The sequence below is a fragment of the Cervus elaphus genome, chromosome 27 (genome assembly GCF_910594005.1).
Source record: "Cervus elaphus chromosome 27, mCerEla1.1, whole genome shotgun sequence".
Taxonomy (NCBI): domain Eukaryota; kingdom Metazoa; phylum Chordata; class Mammalia; order Artiodactyla; family Cervidae; genus Cervus; species Cervus elaphus.
In genome coordinates, this window is record NC_057841.1 from 59,118,510 (window position 1) to 59,142,734 (window position 24,225).

At 44.4% G+C, this 24,225-nt stretch overlaps 1 protein-coding gene and 1 non-coding gene across 5 annotated transcripts in view; one reads left to right on the top strand and one right to left on the bottom strand.

Moving 5' to 3' along the window:
- The window catches only part of ATP8B1 (ATPase phospholipid transporting 8B1), a 148,438-nt gene that overhangs the window by 35,040 nt on the left and 89,173 nt on the right, over nt 1–24,225 (bottom strand). For 3 of the 4 annotated variants that reach the window (XM_043888797.1, XM_043888798.1, XM_043888796.1), the window contains 11 exons: nt 20,515–20,717; nt 11,339–11,436; nt 9,337–9,450; nt 7,842–7,940; nt 7,665–7,726; nt 6,321–6,393; nt 6,138–6,208; nt 4,251–4,333; nt 3,746–3,904; nt 3,494–3,582; nt 895–1,085 (listed from right to left, as the gene is read on the bottom strand). In XM_043888797.1, the coding sequence (XP_043744732.1) occupies nt 895–1,085; nt 3,494–3,582; nt 3,746–3,904; nt 4,251–4,333; nt 6,138–6,208; nt 6,321–6,393; nt 7,665–7,726; nt 7,842–7,940; nt 9,337–9,450; nt 11,339–11,436; nt 20,515–20,695 (1,220 nt within the window). In that variant the 5' untranslated portion in view covers nt 20,696–20,717. Of the gene's footprint in view, nt 1–894; nt 1,086–3,493; nt 3,583–3,745; nt 3,905–4,250; nt 4,334–6,137; nt 6,209–6,320; nt 6,394–7,664; nt 7,727–7,841; nt 7,941–9,336; nt 9,451–11,338; nt 11,437–17,308; nt 17,863–20,514; nt 20,718–24,225 lie in introns of those variants that run through there. The other variant, XM_043888799.1, reaches the window with a different exon arrangement.
- Nucleotides 1,448–1,520, top strand: TRNAG-UCC. Its single transcript has one exon. It is a non-coding gene; the product is annotated as a tRNA-Gly (tRNA).

Genomic DNA, 24,225 nt, shown 5'->3' on the forward strand with positions numbered 1-24,225 from the left:
TTTTTTCCAGAGTAACTGCAAACACATGGCTCCCCAGGGCTTTACTTCGTGTGAAAAGAGCAATAGTAACTACAGCTAATAAAATTAAAAATAAAACAAATGCACATGTAATAAAATTGAAATAAAACAAATGCTTCTAATTACAGGTTTGCATGTAGTCCTATATGCCTCTGGGCTATTACTTATTGGAACCAAGAGCTGACTCTGGCTGCTGGGTATATTTTAAGGCACAATTTCTCTCCCAGTGGTCTAAAGTTCAACTGACCAGAGACAGTGAAACTTGATATTTAAAAAGTAAAAAAAGGAAGAAGTATCAGAAAACAAGGTGATGACCATCTGTCAGATATATGACCCTCTTTTATTACTCTTTTATCACAGTTGGGGATGAGATGAGAAAGAGAACACTTTGAGAGGCTTAAATAGGGAAGGCAGCATTCAGGAAGCCCAGTGAGTTTTACAAGCTGGAGGTACACCAGGTGGTAATACAGAAGACTCAGAAAAGAGGTTAGGACGGCCCCTGAAATGGAAAACAACTAAGTTATCCCATGACATTCTAAATCTTCATCCAGCTCTTTCTGATGCTTGAGCTCGTGCTTTGGAAGCCAGTCAGAAGGAGTCCTGCCAAGAAAGTGACTGCAGGAGGAGAGTCTGACCTCTGAACTCCAGTAGCTTTATCTGCCAAGAGGTCAAGATACAAGATGCTGTGCCTAGCACAGGGCAGACATGCAGTATCAATTCCCTTTGCCCGGATCACCCTCAATTCTGAAGTGAAAGCTCTTTTCTTATTTGTTCCTTATGACCTTTAAAACAAGTATTGCTAAAATTGAAGGTGCTGAATTGGCAAGGTGTACCAAGTTCTCTTAAAGCAGAAGGCCAAAGAGAAGACAGTCTTACCTGACATAGAGAGAGATGGGCACCAGGGTGTTGAGAACAATGATGTAGCCCCAGAAATTTAGGAATCCACGGTAGGAGGGCGCAGAGTCTTCTCCATCATAGAGGTACCAGGAAAAATTGCCAACTTGAGCTTCCCAGTAAGCATGGCCGATGGCAAGACCCGCAGAAAGCAAGATGAGAACAACAAAGATCTGAAAGACACACAATGGTTAGGTTTAACTCTAAGGACACATTCCCAATCCCACGCATTGTATAGACGCTGATTTACTTTACTCTATACTTTATATGTGTATGATCATTTAGTACTCTGTAAAAGCAACACGAAAGATGCTGATGCTGGAAAACTGAAAGCAAGAGGAGACAGGGATGGCAGAGAATGAGATGGTTAGATAGTACCACTGACTCAATGGACATGAACATGAGCAAACTCTGGGAGACAGGGGAGGACAGAGTCCATGGGGTCACAAAGAGCTGGACACAACTTAGTGACTGAACAACAACAACAAACACGCTTAAAATAGAAACACTGCCATAACAACACCTTGAGGGGACTTTTCTGATGGTCCAGTGGTTAAGACTCTGTGCTTCCACTGCAGGGGGCGCAGGTTCGACCCCTGCTCAGGGAACTAAGCTCCCTTATGCCCCATGTGGCAAGGCCAAAAGGTAGATAAATAGAAAGAATGCTTTGAAAGCCTATTTATTTCTGTGGTTGATTAATTTATCCTACCTACCATATACAAGGTAAGGTTTTATTCCTAAAATTATCTTTCAGAAGAGAAGGTGGTATTTTATATTCAAATCCTTAAACATTCTCATAATATGGAACATTATCTCAACAACTTTTCCTTTGAGCAATAACATAATGTTTGGGGAAGATAACCTTACTTTAGCATGCACAATTTCAAAGAAGGCTAAATTGGGACACTTACAGAAAATGTTTGATGGAAATGATTTAAAAAAAAAAAAAAAAAAGAAGGCAAGGAAATTTTACACAAATTTGGGTAATTATTCCTGAAGGTTTAACGATCACTTAACATTTAAGATCCTTTAAGAAGCAATACAATAAGTATTCTGTTGTGGAAACTGAGTATATACCTAAGGAATGAATAAAAAAAGTCAACAGCCCGAGGGCTATTTGGGTATTTAAGGTAACTGCAAACACTGGGTATCTGTGAGGAGGAAGAAAATTTCCAAGGCAAATTTAAATTTCTGGGCACAGATTACAAAAGCGCTGTATTTCAAAAGAACTTGGCACAGAGGAGAGATGACAAACTCCCTGTGAGGGCCCAGCCATAACCAAGACAGTGACATGGAAGATGCACCAGAAAAGCTCCAATGAAGATTTCATGAAATGTGAGAGCAGGGAAAAAAGAAATTTTTCTTAAATTAACACATTGCTATTACATGCTTTTGACCATATAAAAGTACTGGAAGTATTATAAGTCCCTAAAATGTTTTGTGTTCAAATTAAACTGGATCAGATTGGTTAAGATGCTGGAGTAGACAGACAGGGACATCACTTCCTCTCGTGAACACATCAAAACTAAACACTTGAAAAAAACCCTTACTGGCGAGTTGGAGGACTGTCTAATATTTAGGGCCACTCTATGTGCAGAAGAGCGGACACAGCAGGTTTAAGACTGCCATCCTTAGAGGCCTGTTTACACAGTGGGCCATTGGCTGGCAACAGGAAACAGATTTTGGAAGGGCTTCCTGGTTCCTTATTTCTTATTCTCTGATAAGAATGACTCATTATGCCCAACTGTTTGTGTAAAACAATATGGTTTATACTGACTACCCAGATTCCTTTAGGGAGTCTGGAATTTTGGTACACGCCAGGCAGACAGTGCCTACATGGCCAGACCCCAATAAAACCCAGGCAATGAGTCTCTAATGAACTTTCCTGGAGAGCCAGCATTTCATACTTGCTGATGTGGATTGTCGCTGGGAGGATTCAGTGAGTCTGTTGTGAGTGACTCCACTGGGAGAGGACTCTTGGGAGCTCACCCCTGGTTTTCTCTGTACTTTGCCCCATGAACCTTCTTCCTTTGCTATCTTGCTTTGTAATAGGCGATACTTATCATAGTAAGTCCTAATTATGAGAACAATTATAGACTGAATTCAAGTCCTCCTCATGAATCATCAATACTGGGAGTGGTCTTGGAGACAGACCCTTGACTCACCTTACACCTAAACTTGCCTTATAGTTGGACTTACACAGTATATTTGGGGGGATAAAGGTTTGCTTTTAAGAGAACTATCCCTATGGGAAATTAACAGCAGTAAAATCAATCCTACATTGACTTCAGGGGCGTAGTCCTACAAACTTATCTAAGACTCCCTAGTTTCCCAACTGATGACTCTCTAGGGTGAGGAACTCAGGTATCAACTCAGGGTACCCTACAACTGGGATTCACATTTCCAGAGAGATTCTCCTGTTAGAAATGTGGCATTTCTGAAAAAAGGTGAGGGAATCTCTTCTCCCCCACCTTGTGAATTTTTCTACTTGGTCCACAGAGGTAAAATTTCTTTGCATTAGAAAAACATACAAGAAAACTAGAGCAAAAGATAGCAATCTACCGAAACAGAAAATAAATACCGTATAAACCATGTAGTTCATCAAGTAATCAATTTTAGTTCTTTTAAATCTGGTTTTCCCACTGTTCTTCATTATTTTAGAGTCAGCACCTAGAAATGGATAATTCAATCTGATCAACGATTGGGAAAATCAATCCACTAGCATGTCAATAAAACAATTCTCTTGGGTTTCAATAGAGAAAGGACAATCAATTTCCTCATTTACATCTTTAATGAGCCTACAGATCAATTTCCCAAGAGACTTCAAAAGTACCTGCAAAAATGACCAATCCATGGCAGAAATCGGTGTTCCTGATGACACAACCACGTAACAAAATTTTATCAGCGTCCAAAGGAAAACTTGTGTTTTTCCAAAATAGCGTTCCTGTAAACTTATCTAGTCGGTTATTCGGTTCCTCACATTCAATAAAACCTTTTAAAAGAGATATGATTCACATAAGTACTCACATATGAAAGATTTTCTGGTTTTAATTAATATACAGACTGAACCAAGCAATGAAAATTTAATACAAAGTAAGACAAGTTAGGGTTTTCCTGGGGACTCAGTGGTGGAGAATCCCCCTGCCAATGCAGGAGACGCAGGCTTGATCCCTGGGTCGGGAAGATGCCCTGGAGAAGGAAATGGCAACCCACTCCAGTATTGTCGCCTGGGAAATCTCATGGACAGAGGAGCCTGCCGGGCTACAGTCCGTGGGGCTGCAAAGGGTCGGACACAGCTTAGTGACTAAACAACAACAAAAAGACATATTTGCACAAACCATCAAATGCTGCCAATGAATTTTCTTCTTGGAGATATTGGTGTGTGACTTCAAGTGCCATTTTGAACTTTAAGTTGGTTTCTCTAAAGGGAAAGGAAAAAAGAATTAAATGAGCAAATTTCAGAGTTGGAAAAGGAATATGAAGAACACTGTACGAAGTAATATTAGGTATACCAGGAAGTGAAAGCTAAATAATCAGCCTTTTCTGTTTTCAAACTCTCTATTCTCCTTGGAACTTCAGGTTTGGATGAAGTTATCCCCTGAACAAGAGAAAAACTCCTGACCCAGGAAACGTTGGCCCCCTTTTACTGTTTGTTACTATGAGGCAATCTGGGTAGGCCCGAGGCGCCCAGAAGCTTCCTGTCTCTCTCCTTCCTAACTTAATTCTTACCACCAGCCCGGACTACCAAACTGCTATTTAAAACTTTCTTTCTAACATTTAATCACACTAAGATAATTCTAGGATACATATTTGTTACAGAAAGGGTCAAGACTCTATCAACTTAATATTTCCCAGAGTGCATAACTGGATCCTATGCCTGTGAAAGATGAATTCTCTCTAAGGAAGGAGGTGGTCACCTTACCCCCAGGACTGAGCATGTGCCCCCCGCACACAGTGGAAGGCAAAACACAGGCAAGAGGACCCCCAGGGCCAGGCTGGGCACATGCACTCTGGGGAACACGCCACACTTCCTGCGGTGAGTCAGTTTTCAAGCCCCACGAAGACCGACTGGGGATTCTCATCTACTAAGAACTAGACCCGCAGTTCTCAACTTTCCATTCTGTTTGCTCCGACAGGCACGCTAGGAGTTTATACCTTTGCAAAACTTCAGGATCTCTCACTTGTGGGAATAAGAGCTGTTTTACAGTTTAGGTTGAACGATCAATCGACTGATTTATAGACCAAAGACAGACCTCGCTGTTACTCGGATGCTCTCAGCTCTCCATAGAAGCTTATGCTCATCGTGGGTGTGAGAAAGGGGCTGACGCCAAGAGAGGAACACAGGCAGCGGCCTCGGGAGTGAGCAGAGGGGAGCAGCGCCCCAACTCTGCCACCCGCTGTGTGATCTTGGGCGGCGACCTCACCTCCAGGGCCTCAGTTTCCTCACGGGTTACATCAAGGTGATAACACACATCTCACTGGGTTGCTGAAAAGATTAAATGAGGAACTTCCCTGGTGGTCCAGTGGCTGAGACTCCAAGTCTTTAATGCAGCGGGCCTGGGTTCGGTCCCTGGTTGGGCAACTAAATCTTACGTGCTGCAACTAAAGATCCCTCATGCTGTAACTAAGACCCAGTACAGCCAAATGATAATGCTTTTCTTAACTAAAAAAAAAAAGGATTAAATGACCTACCATGTAAAACTATTGCAACCTAGTAGGTATTCCATAAATGTACTGAAAACTGGTCAAAATGGTCAAAAAAATCCTTTCAAGTGGTAGCATAGTAACAAAAACCAACAAACGGAAAAAACTGTCTACTGGCAAAGACGTTAAAAATCTATTTTTTTCCCCCCAAAATATTTACTAGCAGCCATTTGTCAGTGTCTGACACTGCTCAGCAGCTGGTAAAGGGCTCAGGCGCACATTCTGTCATCAGAGCTTTACTTTCCCTGAAAGACAGGCTCGAAAATACAGAATAAGGCAGAGAAGTTGGCCTACTAGGGAGTCAGACCACTGCCATCTTCCTGCTTGTCCTACCAGGTACTCACTAGGGAAAAAGGCAAAGACAGAGAGGCTGGTCTCCTACAAGGAGAGGCTGCTGGGTATCCAGGGGTGGAAGTAAGGCCAGACCTCAGGGCTTCCCGTCCAAGTGCACAAGTTTCATATAACAACGGTCAGCCTTCCACAGGTAAGCTTCCCAACCCGCCCGCCTAAGGCCCACTCACCCATCCAGCTCGGCCGTCTCCACATAGCAGAGGCTGTTGGGTTCGGAGCTCGACAGCAGCAGGATGTCAGCCTGTTTGAAACGAAACACACCAGTAACACAGACCCCCACGCCCACGGCAGAACCGAACGCCAGGTCAGAGGGACGGGTAGGCAATGAGACAGCAGAGCTTGAGCCCACTTACTGGGATGAAGTCATTTTTTTTCAGGCGAATGACATCTCCGACTTGAATGTCTTTCCACTTGGCAACTTTGAACCTGAATGTAGAAAAGAATGACAGTTCAGTGGCACTCTTCAAGTTACTGGCAGGGGATTTGGATGATGCTGTCTGGGAGCCAAAAATTCTGGGAAAACATGCACATCCCAGGGGAAGGTCAGCCAGCTGATGATTAAGGGGTCATGAGGCTCATCTTCTCCTCTGGAGGAAGAAACAAAGGCGGCGCTAACTTTGGTGGGTTCCTTTCCATTCTACATTGTATAATCGGGGGTCAGTGGGGGCTCCTTAAATGTGCAGGAAGGAGATCCACGCCACCCCTGTGTTTCTGCTCATGTCCTGCGTTCCCAGTCATTCTGCTTCCTTCCACTCAGCTATCCATCGCCTGCTGATCCCAGGAGAGGGAAGCATTATGGATCCTACATAGCCATCTGGAATGCTCATGATGCTTTAGTTTTTATACACATTTGGCTGCATTGGGTCTTAGTTGCAGCACTTGGGATCTTTGATCTTTGTTGCAGCATGCAGGATCTTTAGCTGTGGGATGCAAACTCTTAGTTGCAGCATGTGGGATCCAGTTTCCCAACCAGGGATCGAACCTGGGTCCCCTGCATTGGGAGCCTGGAGTCTTAGCCACGGGACCGCCAGGGAAGTCCCCAACTCTAGTTCTTGTCTCCTCTCTATTGTTTAAACTTATCTTTCTAATGAGTGTATCACTTTTCTAATAAATCTCATAAGAATATTGATAAAATAAAAAGATTGCTTCCTTTGATATTAAATTCTCCTGGAAATACCCGTTTGACTGTCTAACAAATGAACATTTAAAAAAATTTAAAATATAGCATGGGCAGACCTCAGAGATACTATAGATGATGAGATTCCTATACAACAATTCTTTTTTTTTTTTTTTTTTAGATTCCTATACAACTAATTCTAATAAAACTCAGATCATAACAAGAAAGATGAAAACAAAAAGCTCTGAAAGCCCAGCAAAGGGAGAGACCACTGCGGCTGGGGATTCAGGAAGGGTTTCAGGACATTCGGGCAAATCGCTGGGGGAGAGCGGAGATGGGGTCGCACACTCCTGGCTGAAGGAAACCCAGGCAGGCTGAGGACACAGACCTCCAGCAGGCAACTGCCTGGACTGCAACCTGGGGATAGCCTCGTCTTCGGAAGTGGCGAGAGGCCTTTACAAGGAAGAGGTTAATGTGCCATTAGATTTCCAAGTTCAACTAGTTATCTCTAAGGTTGCTTCTAGATGCATTTGTACGTTACCTCCTTGGTGAAAAGTCACACATTCAGAAAGGCACATACCTGCCATCCTTAATGACTTCACACGTCCTATTGTTGATTTCCTTGTCCATTTTATGGCGCGCCTTGACAGAAGGGATGGGGAAAGGTTATTTTAATCATCTCAAAACAGCAAGTTATGAATGCCACTAGAAAACACGCTTGCTGTGGTGAGGAGGCGGTTGCATGAGGAATCCTTACCACGTCATCCACGAGGTCTTTGATGGCCGTGATGCCCAGTACCACAAGCAAGGGCACCAGTGTGGTGTACCATGCCAGGGTCGAGATTTGAGGGATTGCCTGAAAGAGATTAAAAAAGGGCAGGCGTGTGTGCCCAGGAAGACACAGCAGAGCTACAGGCGACCACTGACGCTAAGCCTAATCTCCACCGTCATCCAGCTGGCGTCCTGCACCGCAGGCATGGAGCGGTGCCGAAGCATCCAGCTAGCCCTTCGCCTGCCTCTCTCTCTAGCTTCTGGCTTCCTGGATCAGAGCCTAGAGGCAGAGACAGACGTTACAGAAAAACCCACAGGAACTTTTCGGCCAACCCAATTCTTAATCCTGCAGACTATAAGAATTACGTGAAGAAAGAGTGTGAGCAAAGGGCTAAGGCTGTTGCCAGCACCCTCACCTGGATCTCTGTGCCTTCAGGAAGGATAACCAAGGTGTGGGGAGATGGGGGGAGGAAGCTCATGTCCCACGTTACTGTGACTGTAATAAGGTAGAACGCCCCTTTTCCTTCTAGAAGGAAGGAAGGGAAAGTGGCCCACTCATCATGCAGCAGGACTGTAAGCTTGGCAGTGTTTCTCTCTACACGAGCCTGTCCCTAAGGTCCCGCTCGACAGGACCACCTTATGATCACGCCAGCAGGTCTCAGGTTCCACTAAACCTGCTGAGGGTCTAGTTCTCCCTCCTGTGTCTTCCCTCCACCTGTGCATCCGCCATCTCCACTCAGACACACAGGTTACAGTTCCACTAAACTACACTGGGCGAATCCCAGCAGGTGAGACTATTTTCCAAATCAAACGCTTGACATAAAGAATCTGATGAAACCAAGTGGAGATGCCATCCTTTGAAACCGGCACATCAAGGCTAAAGGTGGAAACTCCGAGTGGCAACTAGAGGGTGTATAGTTTCTTTGATCATAAAACAGTTCCGAGACAGATAAAAGTAATGCTCTCCAGATTAAGTGGACTTCTTGCCCAAGTAGGAAAAGAAGAAAAAAAAATAGGCCTTTCTGGTGTAAAACCAGGTCAGAAAAATAATTATGAGAATTATGACCAAAATCCTAATAAAAGTCAATGACCTTTTGGCAACTAAATAAAAAATAAAAGCCAAGCATAAAAAATAGATTTAATTTTAAGGTACAACTGTTTCACAAAGTGAACATTTGAACTTGACTCACTTCGGGAAAACCAGTTTTAACAATGACATCAGTATGTTTTAACTCTGACATCAGTATGAAACTGAACTTTTTAAAATACAGAAGTAAAATAACATTCGCATGTGCTCAGGTTCAGTGTTCATGTAACACTGTTCATGAAGTGATTCTGGGTATTAGTCTCTTACATTCAGAACCCAGATGACCACATAGAAAACTTTCAAGATTTTATATAATATTTAAACACTAACAACCTGAACGTTACTGAGTCATCGTAATTCAAAACAGATCTAAGATATCAAAGGGTATTATTACCTGTAAGATGAGAAGGACCAGGAAATAGAAATTGGCCGCTCTCTTAAACTGCTCAAACAAATTCATTGGTAGAAAGGTCAACGCATTGTACTTGTATGTTTTAATTGCGTTATTCTGTTGAAAAAAATGAGAAAATCATTCTAAACGGTCCCACACTTACCACAATACACAATGTATGAAGTGAAAGTGAAAGTCACTCGGTTGTGTCTGACTCTTTGTGACCCTATGGACTATACAGTCCATGGAATTCTCCAGGCCAGAATACTGGAGAGGGTAGCCTATCCCTTCTCCAGGGGATCTTCCCAACCCAGAGATGGAACCGGGGTCTCCTGCATTGCAGGCGGATTCCTTACCAGCTGAGCTACCAGGGAAGCCCAGACACAAAAATCAGCCCTGTGGCCTACAGGCACACAAGGATATAATTTGTTTGAAAGATACTGAGATTTTCTTTAAGTTTTTACTTCTAACTGGGCCTCGAAATGGCGTCTTGGAGGCTTATGTCAGAGAAAGTCACAAGGCACAGACATTTCACCTCAGAGGCCTCTTTGGCAACTCCCACTGTGAGCAAACAGATCCTGCTGTTGGTTCCTTGATCTCGTAGGGCCTCTTAGAAAACAGGGCAAAGATGAGCAGTAAATGAGAGGTGTCAACATGGGTGGAAAAGGAACATTCTTATAAAAGCAACGGAGGGTGTGTAAGAGTAAAAGACACAGGTGTGGGTTGAATTGTGTGCCCCGCAAAGATACACTCAAGTTCTGACCCTGTGACCCGCAACGGTCATCTTACTGGGTTGGCCAAAAAGGTAGTTCGGGTTTTCCCATCAGGTGGGACGGAAAAATCCAAACAAACTTTTTGGCCGACCAAATATTAGGAAAGACGGTCTTTGCCGAGGTGATCAATTACAGTGAGGTCACGCTGGATTAAGGTGGATAAGGCCTAATCCAATGATTAGGCCTGCTGGCCTTCGTAGAGGAAAACTGGGCACAGAGAAATATACAGGGAGACGGAGACTGGAGTGGTGTGAAGCCAAGGAGCATCTGGGGCTGTCAGCCAGAAACCAAGGAGAAGTCTGCAGCAGTCTCTCCCGCGGATCCCCCAGAAGGAATCAGCCCACCGACACCTTGATTTTAGACTTCGGGCCTTTTCAATTTGTAAGAGAATAAACTTCTGTTGTTTTACACCGCCCAGTTGGCGGTATTCTGTGGAATAGTCCCAGGAATCTAACAGACCACATTTCAGCCCAGACTTGGCTCCTGTTCTTTATATTTCAATGGTAATAAGCATTTTTGGGGCGAAAATATCTTCAAAGTCTCTGAATCCATCACAGGCCAAGGATGGAGAGATAAGTTACCAAGATTCCTTTCAAATTCTTATTACTGTCAAAAAGCAAGGCATCTGTGATATTACTGTATGTGCTTTTATAAAATTTTTTAAAAAGAGCTTTGTATATTCAGAAGGAAAATTTCAATCAACTTTGTTTTGTTTCACATTGCCCCATACACCCTTAAGGTAGTTCATCTTACTGTGATGAGAAAAAAGGACATTCTAGGAAATCTGAAATAAGACACAAATGACCTTATCTGTGAAATAGAAACAGACTCACAGACATACAGAACAGATTTGTGACTGCCAAGGAGAATGGACTCGGAGTGTGGAGCTAGCAGATGGAAACTATTATATATAGGATGGATAAACAACGAAGTCTTATTCAATGTCCTGGGATAAACCAGATGGAAAAGAATTTTTTAACGAATATATATATATATATATATATGTGTATAAACTGAATGACTTTGTTGTACAGCAGACCCTGATACAACATTGTAAATCAACTATACTTCAATTTAAAAAATGACATTCTAGAGAAGTAACAATGACTGTCAGTGGCCCCCGGCCAGGGGTTACCTGAAAGGCAGATGTCACACAAAGCAAGTAAGCAGCATGGCTATTGGGGGGGAAAAAACTGGCTTTTAATAAAGCTAACTGATTAAAATCAACTTACCGCATATTTGCTCTCCTTAATGCAAAAGAATACTGTGTTCATAAACTGAGGTTGTTCATGGAAGCGTCGATCATTGGCTTTGACTTGCCATGTACAGTCTTTAAAAAAGAAAGAGAAAATTAGCCTGTGCTATGGGTTGAATTATGTCTTTCCTAGATTCACACATCAAAGCTCTAACCCCATCCTGTACCTCAGAGCATGACCTTATTTGGAAACAGAGTCACTCAGATGCAATTAAGTTAAAGTGGGGTCATTAGAGAGGACCCTAATCCAATATGACTGTTGTCCATATAATAAAAGGAAACCAGGACACAGAGATATCCACGGAGGGAAGACAGTCAAGCCAAGGAGAGAGGGCTGGACAGACCCTTCCCTCACAGTCTTCAGAAGGAATCAACACACCACAACACACCGATCTCAGACTTCTAGCCTCCCGGACGGTGACATAACACACTTGTGCATTCAAGTCACTCAGTTCGTGGTAATTTGTTAGGGCGGCCTGAGCAAACCAATGCCCATGTTATAAATTGACCACTGTTCATGGAACATTTGATTCTAAAAGAGAAATCCTCATTTAAACATGGCCTGAACAAAAACCCCAGAGCCCCACAAGGTCACAGCCAAATTAAGTTAAATTATTTCTTCAAACTCCTTTACTTGGTTTATAAAATGTGTGTGTGTGCTGTCGTTTCAGTCGTGTCTGACTCTGCGACCCTATGGACTGAAGCCCACCATGCTCCTCTGTCCGTGGGATTCTCCAGGCAAGAAGACTGGAGTGGGTTGCCATGCCCTCCTCATGCTATTTTATGGTAATCTGCAAATTGTTAACGGTTTCATTTGGCTCTCAGATGACTCGTGACATATCCCTGGTCACCAGTGTTCTAGAACACCTCTGAGAATTGCTATTTGAAAATTCAGGAAGGTCGAAAAGAAAAATAATTAAGATTCCTTAAAAAGGGAGAAATGACCAATGAGAAGGGATAAAAACCAAAGTCAGAAGTGCTCAAGAGGAAAAAATAAGCTGCCCTGTTCATGCACTGGATTCTTAGCCCCCCTTGTGGCTCCTTAAATTTGCTTCATAAAAAAATAAATAAATAAATAAAATAAAAAATAAAAATTTGATTCATAATTAAGTCCTGCGGCCAACGGCCTCTGTCTCCCCATGACCCCCTCACCTACAGCCCGGTTTGATTGGGATGCTTCAGACTGAAGGTGGTATCTGACCTCAAGTAGGGCAGTGGAGGTCTATCAGAAATGACCTTGGTCTCTTAATTTTACACTGTGAATAACACCTTGGAGAGCTTGGAGAAAGTAACTGGTGTCTTCATCTGCTGCACCCTGAGCTTAACTATAGCAGCATCTGCAGTTAATTTCAGAAATCTGATTACTGTCAAGTAATCAAAATAACTATTTCTAACAGGGTTCCTCATTTGGCCTAATTCAGACAAATTTGGCCTAATTTCAGTTGAAAAAGAAACCAGTTGCTTTCCGTGATACTTTCCTGAGTTTCATGCTAATTGCTTGAGGAGCAGTTCAATGAGAGACCATAAAAAAAGTGAAAACACAGGATGGGGAACACATGTAAATCCATGGCTGATTCATGTCAATGTATGGCAAAAACCACTACAATATTGTAAAGTAATTAGCCTCCAACTAATGAAAATAAATGAAAAAAAAATTAAGAACCAAGAAAAAAAAAAGAAAGTGAAAACGGTTTCTGTGGTCAAATACATTTGTGAAACACAGTATCCAACATCCTCCTCTTGGACATTCAATGGACCCACTGGTGTATCAAAGTCTCTGAGAAGTCCTATAGTAAAGGACCTATTTAATTTTATTTAATCCAATCTTTTCAAAATTAATGTGACCAGGGGCACATTTAAAAAAAAATCACAGAACACCTATTAATATCATTTGAGAAGTGTTGTGTTAAGCACATGCCTTTAAGAAAGGTGGCAAAATAGCACTTGGAAATATTCACATTTTGGATCAAACATTTACTAAGTACCCAGTTAAAACCAAGAACCTTACTGGACACTTGGACCCCAAGGCTAATTTATAGAAAAAGTAGAAATCTTGTACCATTTTCTAGAATGGAAATATTGACCAAGAAAACAGAAGTAATATACTAACCAACAAAAAAATTCACCTTCACCTGATGACCCTTTGTTTAAAAGCAAGAAGGAAATTAATTCACAAGGGTTGTGCCTAATAAAATCATCAATGCATTTACCATCAGCCACCGGCTCAAAATCTCCTGAAAAACATGTATTTAATACATGTAAATGTGTATTTAATACATGCAAAAATGGCCAAATGATGTTAGATGTTCTCAGGGTCACCAAGTCCTTTGATCATCAACATCTGGCAGAGAAAGTCAGTTTTACCTGACCCCTCATTCTGAACTCTCGATTATAGACAACTTTGCAACCAAAAAGCTGTATTAGTTGGTACAGGCTACAGAAAACCAGGAGAGCTAAATGATCAAAAGTTTAGCATCAAAAAACAAACAAAACCAACCCAAGAGGGAAATGGGTAAAGAACAAATAGACCATTCATACAAAGAGAAATTCAATGGCTCTTAAAAATATGAAAAGATACCCAAGTTCATGAAAAAACAAGGACAGTTCTTCAGTGAAGTACCCATTTTCATCCCACAAAGGCGAAAGAAACTGGCCCTCTTAGGTGGCCTCTGCAGAGGACAAGTTGGCCACATCTATCAAACTTCAACAGACATGCTCACGCGTGTGCGTACACCCGGATAAAGAAATAACGTGTCTCAGGGCTGTTCAGTGCAGCCCTGTTCATCAGGGAGATTAGAAACAGCCGAAATACCACTGTGAGCAGCTGGTTAAATATCCACGTGATGAAAGTCTGTGTGGTCCACAAACAAGAATGAGGGAGCTTTATACGTACATCGTGACAGGGGAGATCGTCAAATGACCCTGGCCACGCAGGCATGTAACACACAACATGAGTGCACAGTAGGGGAGCAGGCATGCACACACAATTGCACACATGTGACCATGTGTATATGTGTCTATGGGTACGTAAGGTCTCGGGTTTGTAAGTAACCTTTGCACAAAGTGGTATGTGTATATCTCCAGAAGGACACAGGAGAAATGGGCAACAGCAGACACAGAAGAGGCAGGCTGGGGGAGTTCATTTTCTTTCTGTCCCCTTTTATCAATACTATTACCTTTGGGGGAAAAAAATCCTTTGTAGTTCAATTCTTTCCCTTTATAAGATGACAATAAATTTGTTTATAATAGGTTAATTAAATAATAAATAGGTTTAATCAATACATGTAAGTTGCCCGATTTTCTTATGGTCATGATGCCATTATGTTTAACATTTTTGAAAATATTATTCAAGGGAATCCCCTGGCAGTTCAGTGGTTAGGACTCCAAGTTTTTGCTGCCAAGGGCTCAGGTTCAATGCCTGCTTGGGGAAATTAGATCCCGCCAGCCATGTGGTACAGCCAAAAAATAAGTCAATTAAAAAAATATTATCCCAAAAGACAATGGGATGGTGGATGGGAATAAATCAAGAGAGGAGAAGACAGGAAAAGATGGAAACTTATGCAGTCATGGGGAAGAAACACACCTGCATTCAACAATGAGTAAATCTTAAAAGTTTATCTTTGAATAAGTCCACATACACGCACAAATACATGCGGCATTCCATTCCAAATCAAACATGCAAATAAGGCTGCAAGCTGCACGCAGCCGTCTCGGTCGGAGAGGAAGACAGGGCCCAGCCACACGGGCCTGGGCCACCGGGGGAAGCAGGTGGAATCAGATCCCAGGGCAGGGCAGTCCTCTGCAGGGCTGGAGACGGGCGAGAGGAGGAGACAGCAGCAGAGCGGCAGCACTGGGAGGAGCCCCCATTTTCAGCCTAAATTGCTGGCGTGGCTCCCCAACGCCCTCAGCAAAGTGTCCAGAATCTTCAGCACGGGCACCGCCCCACCCATCATCAAGCTCCAAAACGGCTCGAAGCTTCCTGAGCTCAGCCCCAGGGAGCCCTCCTTCCCGCTGCCTCACCCTGGCACGCCCTGCCCCTGAGACCACACGGGTCAACGTGCCGCTCGCCTTTACTCAGGACTCAGCACAGGTGTCCTCCCCTCCAGGAAGCCTTCCTTGACCAGGGGAGGCCTCACCTGGTTCCCTATTCATACCTCTGCTGAAGCTTCTCCTGCTGTCAGTCACAAATGCCCCCCAAGCCTGCTGCCCTGACACCAGCTCAGAACAAACAAGACAGGCTGGACCTTGGGTCCTTGGAGCACTTGCAGATTGGCTGGAAGAAGGGCACTGTACAACCTGTGTGAAATAAAAACCAGTGGTTGCCAAGTCACACTGTGATGGATGCTGAGAAGGAAGACAGTGAGATCACAACCGTCCTCTCCCCATGAGGTCCCCACTCCCCCAGGCTGAACTCCAGCCCCTCCACGTGCCACAGGCGTGCACGCTGCCTCCCGCCACTGGGCAGCCTCCTTCCTCTCCCTGCTCCTAGTTAACGCCTCCTCATCTTTCTCTCGGCAGCTCAGGCAGGCCTTTCTCCCGCCCAAGGCTGGCTCTTTCGTCACAGCTCCTGGAGAGGAACCACAGGTCAATCCATTAAAAGACAAAGGCACTACATGATCGAGACTCTTCTTGCAAACTTTAGCTTTGTCCCTGTCATTTAAAATGCGCACAGAGAGACTTTTCCATCAATTCAGCTGTCTTCTCTGTTTGAAGACACTGTGCCTTGCCCTCGTGCAGGTGAGCTGAACGACCCAAGACTCAGTCTAAGGTTTTATCTGAGAAGCCGGTGAGGTACGGGAAAGCCTGGTGTGGTGGCGGGGGGCGGTTAGCAGAACGGCCACAGGTCTGCAAAAACAGAGAAGGCTGGAGAAGTTTGAACCAACAGGAGAGGCTTCTAAGATGGCAGAGGTAGGGAACACACTAAATCACCGAAAGTTTCTTTACATATGTGGGTGAACTCATTGCTGAGAAATTAACTGTTCTTCAGCCCATCCATCTCTCCATCCATTCACTGTGCTTAGACTTGAGGATGGAAGGATCCGTTAAAAAGAATGACCCAGCAGCTTCAGCCTGGGGGTGTTCCAGGAGAATCTGAACACCCCAAAGGGAAGCAGAAGGGTCAAGAAGATGATCTGATGGTGGAAAGATGAGAGAGGGGATGACAGGTGGGGGTGATAACAGCCAGTATGGACTGGGCATTTATGGCATACCTGAAACTGTTCTCATTCCTTCCCACTTACTTTCTGATTTAATCCTCACAACCAACCACCCGATGAGGTCGGTACTCACATTAGGTCCATTTCACGGATGGGGACATTGAGGCACAGAGAAAGAAGTCCTTCCCTCAAGGTCACAAAGCTAGAAAGTCATGAAGCCAAGGCTGAAATCCTCACAGCCCGCACCCAGCATCCTCCCTGCATACCAGCACATTCACCACCTCTCCGGGTCACGAACAGAGACGCAGTAAGTGAAGAGAATGAACTTGCCACAGGCAGGCCTGTAGACAGAGAAGGAAGCGTGACCGGGAGTGGGAACACCGTAAAGGCGGGGTGGAGAGTAGCCGAAGAGAGAGGAACAGGAGTGTCGGGGCCAGAGTGCAGTCCTGTCAGGGAGGCCCGTTTCCCGAAGGAGAGGCTGTCCAGGTCACATGCTTCAGAGCAGATGGACGCGGGAAGAGAAGGTTGACAAAGAGCCCCTGCACTGGGCTCTGGGGTTCTTGGTGATCTTTCCGAAAGCGTCATCCTTAGGGAGCTGGGGTGTCCCCCGGAGGGGAGGGACCGGGGGAACAGAGGGCTGTGATGGTAGAGAAATAGGTTTGCAGAACAGGAGACAGGACAGCCGCCCGAGGCAGAAAGCAGGATCCAGGTAAGAGTTTGCTGCAGGAAAGGGACGCGGTTACATTCGTTTGTAAGCCAGCCAGTGCGAGAAGAGTGCAGGGTTAACTCACCAAGCCACACGGCCTCGGAGGCAGGAGACGGCTTTCTCGTCCCATCCCCAGGCTCAGAAGAGTGAGCCAGTGTGCTAACAGAGGGCATGTGTTCATTCCCAAGGGCCTCCATCTCTACGCTGGTTCCCGGCTGGCACAGAGCTACCCAAGGAGGTGACCTGGGGCTACCAGGAGGGTGGAGGGGTAAGCTACATACGCAAACAAGCCAACAAACCACCCAGAGTCAAGGAATTTCAGGAACCTGCGACTGAATAAAATTAAACTGGTTTCTTTAGAGTCAAAGCTTTCTGGGATTCTTGTATGCTAATGGATAAACTTAAACTTCAACAGGATAAAGAATTCTGGGTTTCCAGTCTCAGGGACCAAAGAATCTCTGTGTCCAGAAATATCTGGTAGAAACAGTGTTTCCCAGAACATACTTGGGACATACCATTCTTGTGTGTTCACAAGAGAATGTCCATTCCATCTCATGGAAACATTCCCCCTTAGTTTTGTTAACAGTTGCGCAAAGGAAACCAAGGGTACACGGATATTAGTAAAATCTGCGGGTTTTTCTCCCTTCAAGGCACATTCTGACAGCAGGCTTACGTCTGCTCTTAATTCTTGCAGCACACAAGAAACGTCCTTCAGCTGAAAAGTACTTGCAATGGGCCTCTCAAAACACTTGCTTACTAAAGTGGGGCTAAGCATCTTTAAAAAAAAAAAAAGAGAACCAACTTTCTGCACTAAAATATGGTTAAGAAAAACGAACGTGGTTCACACACTCTCAGACACTGCTCTGCTGGAAGAGGCCCGGGTCCCTGGTATCACTCAGCTGGAGGGCACTGCAGAGTGACTCACGCTCTTTGTTCTAAAGAAGCGAGCTCTTTGAAGAAAATTGTCCTTCATGTAAAATGTCAAGACAGACAGATGACAGTTAAAAAGGAAGTCAAAAAGACAATGATCTGTACTGGGAAAATGCCCAAGTAGGAATATGGGGGAAAATTAAGAGGGGGAAAGAAGGACGAAGAGGAAGAAGGGGGTGGGGGGAGAGGAGAGGACGCGGACTGGTTGCTGGGATGCTGGGTAGAAGCAGGAGCGAAAGGAAAGGGGTCAAGCACTTCCTGAGTGTCCTCTGTGTGTCTAGGAAGGGCATACAGAGGGGTCAGAATAATAATGCTTGGGAATGCCACTGGCTGTCCACTGGTTAGCTCTTGGCATCGCTGGGGCCTGGGTCCCATCCCTCGTCAAGAACTAGTGGTCTCTTGGTCAAAATAATAATAATGATATATTAAAAGTCACTTGAAAGGGATTTTGAGAACCACCAAATTCCCCTATCCTTGGAAAAGACTCTGAAGAGCCAAGATCAAGTCTGAGCTCCCTGCAATGCCTGTGTTCTGAGGGTAGCAATCTACGAGAAATGACCTGGGAGCCGCATGACCAGCAAAAAGCCCTCGGCAGTAGAATGTGAAGGCAGAGCTGGAAAAAAACAGAGGTGAGCGTTTCCACCCACTACGTGCCCCTCCGACAATTCCACAGGCACCCAACCCCGTCCATTTCCTTGTCCTGGACCACACATCTGATAATATGGCAGCAAGCCCAACAGCAAAGTTCACCCCTACATGCACCAAGCCCATTTTCAGCCAGATCATCAGATACCTACATAGGGTAGATTCCATGATGGTTATATAAAACAAGTACAGTGGGAGAAGGAATGAGGAAGAAACACGTTATTTACTATCTGGGCAATCAACTAGAACTCCCCTTGCTAACTCGTTCGGCGACTTCTGCCTTACCCCCTTTCGAACACTATCCAGTCTGGACCTGTTATGACAGAGGCAACATTCCTCATCAGACTGGCAGTGATTCCATTTCAACAAAGCTCAATTGTAGTGATTTCAGTGCCTTCTCAGAAGGCACTGATGCTCAATAGCTTAAAATCACAGCCAGACATCCACAGGAAGACCTGATGCTGCTCAGTGTTTGATGCAGAAAGCTGAGGAGGGGAAAACGATGTAGTTGAGCAGATGGCCTCCCTAAGTTTCGGAGCCTGTGGTGGGAGGCAGCCCTCGTGGGCACATGTCCACATCACCTCCCCATCAAGACCTCCCCACACAGCGGAGCAGAAGATGGACACCATCTGAGCAGAGCAGGAGGAATCACTACATCAGTGGGATTTCATGCTTTACCTGTTTTTCTACAGGTGAAACCTCTTTGGAAAACAAAGAAACAAACAAACAAATCAGCTTAACAGGCAGCAGAATCCTGCAGGGAGAGACCATGGGCAGGGAAACGTAAGGGAAGCAGGCTTCTGGCAGGGGGGTCGGCAATGACAGGGAAGCCAGACAAAACCAGAGGTTATTCTGACTGAGGCTGGAACGAGGTGTAGCGGGAGAGGCAGAAAGAGAACAACTTCCTGGCGATTTCTGTGAATGGGAAACCAGTCATGTCGCTGGACCGGGGAGGAAAACATTTTCAGCTTGAACTATGGTGTAAATCTGGGGCGTAAAGACCAAAGGATCGGCTTCCTCCTGGAGCGGAAGTGCTAGAAGAAAAGACCGCATGTGTTCGCAGGGTGGGAGAACTAGTAGGAAGTGAAATAGAAAAGTCATGGGAGAAAAAAAGCACAACCATGAAAGTCAGCTACATTCTATAACCCCAAATGACCGGTTGTCCATGGCCATTTTCAAGAAACATCAGCGGTAAGTTGTGACAGAGACTGTATGAGCCACAGAGCCTGAAATAGCTACTACCTGTCCCTTGGAAAAAGTCTGCCAATCCGTGGTCCAGAGCCGGCCTTGAAGTGGCCCCGATTCGGGGCAGGGAGCACTCTTTGCTGCATCATAGCCCCTCGTGACAATCAGAGACCTACACATTCTGCCCCTGTTACTAAAAAGTCAAAACCATTTTATATTCACAAAGGACTGAACAAACGTTACGGTGACTGCAAGGTTCCTGGGTGTGGCAACAAGCAAATTCTTCCAGACTCAGCTCCTTTCTAAAAATAGAGACATGAAGCAAGAACCTTCCGTTTTCTCTGCAGAGCTTGATAGCCACGGTCCACCAGCCTACCACACTGAGGACAGCGTGTACTTGTCCCAGCCCATCAAGTTTCATCCGAAGCTGAGAGAAAGAAGATGCCTCCCGGAGCATCCGTCCTTTGCACCTGTTGCTACTGCCCACACAAGGACAGACGAGTGCCTGGCCTCCAGATCCCAGCACGTTACCTTTTTTGAACGGCTCCCGGGTTTCCTCCGCTTCCTTGTTAACCCGATTCTGCTGTGGTTCCACGGCAGGTTCCTGGTCATCAAGCTCATCTTCTGTTTCATCATCACTGTAGGGAACCACTTCATCATTAGGCTGAGAATCCTCATCAAACGTTGTTTCTGAGTCTCTTTCTGTACTCATTCTGCTGGCAAATTGGAACTACCTGGTTTAAAAGAAAGGGAAACCAGGGTGAACTAGGACCCGTGCCTAGCTGTCGGTTGAATTCTTCCTGCATTCGCTTATGACGCTTTTGACAGAACGTTATTTACCCACATGGAAATAAGACTGATGAAGGACCCCCAAAGTTCAACTTATCATGCAAATAAGAACAAAACCATTCATTATTGATTAAACGCTTGGGTGAGAATTTACAACAACAGTAATGTAGCAGCCAACTTTTTTTTAAGGGTATACAAGCTTTAAGGTTTTATTTCAAATTGTGTGTCTCTACCCAGCAAGTTTAATCGGTTCACAACCAACATTAAAATAAAATGAAACAGATTTAAAAATATCAGAGTACAGCAGGCATGGAAAGTTTTTTTCGGCTAAACACTTTCACAAAGGTGACACATACATACGTTTATTTGCATTGGGGGTCTTATTGGAATTGAATTTCTCTTGGGAAGTGTACCCTGCTTTCAAAGTTTGAAAGCCACTGTCCTACAATATCTGGTTGCTATTAACATTAATATTCTGAGCTTTTACTGTGTGATGTACTTTAAATACCAGCTTAGTCCTCAAATTTTCCTAATGGCTTCTTGAAAACACATTCTAGCCTATTTTCCTAACTGTCACCACCCACTCCATATATTTAGAATTTGTGTTTGTGTATACACCACTGCATAAAGTGACACTATACAAGTTCCAAGTGCAACCTCAGTTATATTCAAATTAGGAATATATTTACACTAATACTTTCTGGCATTATTTACTGATACATAAGCATCATACCTACCTACATGTACTCGATATCATTAATAGTGGCAGCTCACATTTATTTAGTGTTAACTGCATGAGGGACTCTGAATGAAATGCTTTATAAACACTGACTCCTTGAAACTTTCAGCATAGTGAAGGTATTATTATTTGTAGGCTACAGAGAAGAAAACCAAACCTTTACAACACTGGACAACTTGTAAAATATATACTGAAATTTGGAAGCAAGGACAATTGCTTTCCAAGGAGATATCTTTTATATTCCACTTTCATGTTATAGTTTGTTAGATATTTTTATCAAGGTGAGTTGCCTTGAGTGGAACTTTTAGCTGGCTGCAGGCTTTATACCAAATCTAGCCTCTTAAACATCTAAATTTTTATAATCATAAGTGTACATCCAAGAAATGTTCAAATATTTTAGTGAGGATTTTGTCCAATATTATTTAAAATAAATCCCAGAAGCAACATGGATATCCAACAATTATTGCTGTTGTTTAGTCGATAAGTTTTGTCTGACTCTCTTGCGATCCCATGGATTATAGCCCATCTGGCCCCTCCAGTATTCTCCAGGCAAGAATACTGGAGAGGGTTACCACTTCCTTCTCCAGGGGATCTTCCCAACATAGGGATAGAACCCACAACTCCTTCATTTGCAGGCAGGTTCTTTACCACTGAGCCACCAAGGAAGCCAGGTAAAATACTAGACTACTGCAAAACATGAGTAGCCTTAAGGACAGGCAGCTTCAGGGTTAAAACCTTTAACTGCCAAGTAAAACATTTTCTCTCTTTCCTAATTTTCTATGGGTTAGTAAATGGCTGTTTCTTGAGATTTCACACTTGCTTAATGGGCCTTACTTGCAGCTTTATGGTTTGAAGTGAAGTGAAGTCGCTCAGTCGTGTCCGACACTTTGTGACCCCATGGACTGTAGCCTACCAGGCTCCTCAGTCCATGGGATTTTCCGGGCAAGAACACTGGAGCTTTATGGTTTAGCTAGTATTTAAATTTAATACACTCCTTAGGGCTTCCCTAGTGTCTCAGATGGTAAAAAAATCCGCCTACAATGCAAGAGACCTGGGTTCGATCCCTGGGTTGGGAAGATCCTCTGGAGAAAGGAATAGCTACCCACTCCAGTATTCTTGCCTGGAGAATTCCATGGACAGAGGAGCCTGGTGGGCTACAGTCCATGGGGTCGCAAAGAGTCGGACACAACTGAGCGACTAACACACACACCCCCCTTAAAAAATTCTCAAACTCTTGTGGGATAAACAAGGCTAATAAAAAAAAAAAAAAATTCTCAAACTCTTAAGGGCAGACTTTCATCAGAAATCTTTCAGAACAAAAACAATAAAAGTGGTGACCATGTACTGGACACCTATTTTATATCAAGCAGGACAACCCTGGGAGGTAGACATTATCTACCCATCTTTCGGATGAGGATACTGGGGCTCAGCTGGTAAGTGACAGAATCAGGATCTCATCTCTCCATTACAAGGGCGCACAAAATAGAGAAAGGTCTGAAAGCACCACGGAGAAAGTTTCCTTATTGTGTTAACAGTAAGTGTGTGAAAGCGCGTTAGTCGTTCAGTCGTGTCAGACTCTTTGTGACCCCATGGACTGTAGCCCACCAGGCTCCTCTGTCCATGGGATTCGCCAGGCAAGGATACTGGAGTGGATAGATACTCCCTTCTCCAGAGGATCTTCCCAACCCAGGGATCGAACCCAGGTCTCCTGCATTGCAGGTGGATCCTTTACCATCTGAGCCAACAATATGGGAAGCCCCTATTATTAATAATAAACACACACAACATACATTTACCATTGTAACCATGTTTAAGTATCCAGGTTAGTGGCATAAATGCACTCTATAGGAACACTTCGTAAGTGACCATTTTGTCGTCATTAGTGCCAGTGTCTGTGTGTTTATTTCCCATGTTAAGATTGGATCCAGTCCTTTGATTTTGAAGGAGACAAACAAAAAGGCATAGACTCAATAACCACAAGCCATGTGATCCAAAGAAAATAAGCCATTGCACAACCCACCCACTCACCACCCAAACATCCACTCCAGGCCAGATCTGTGTGGCTGCCTTAGAAGGCTGGGCGGGGAGCTCTAAGCTGAGCAGGAAGCTCTCTGCTCTGTGTGTGTGTGTGCATGATATTCAGACACTCAAAGAACAGTTAAGCTCTGTCGTCTTAGACTACCGAAGAAAAATTAATTAGAAATCATTTCCCTGAAGCCCTTGGTGACATCAAGCAACTTTCCAGGTCTAAATCATAATCCTTGTCAGGCAGGCACTACGTAAAATACACATTTGGAAATTTTATGTCTCTCCCCACCACTCCAGCCCATCACAGACACCTGTGCATTTATTCAACCTTCACTGGGCATCTGCTAGGCACACAGTGTGACCTTAGACACTGGGAACTGAGCCGCCACCCAGGTTACTGAGGGATGAAAGTGAAAGTGTTAGGCACTCAGTCATGTCTGACAGTTGTGACCCTATGGACTGTAGCCCGCCAGGCTCTTGTGCACGGGATTCTCCAGGCAAGAACACTGGAGTGGGTTGCCATGCCCTCCTCCGGGGGATCTTCCCGACCCAGGGTTCGAAAACCCGCGTCTCTTATGTCTCCTAGCGAGGGATACAGATAGGTAAGTTATGTGTGACAGCTCTGAGACATTTCTCCCCACCAACCCACTCCCTCCTCGTCGTCCCCGCAGCCACCACCGTGACGC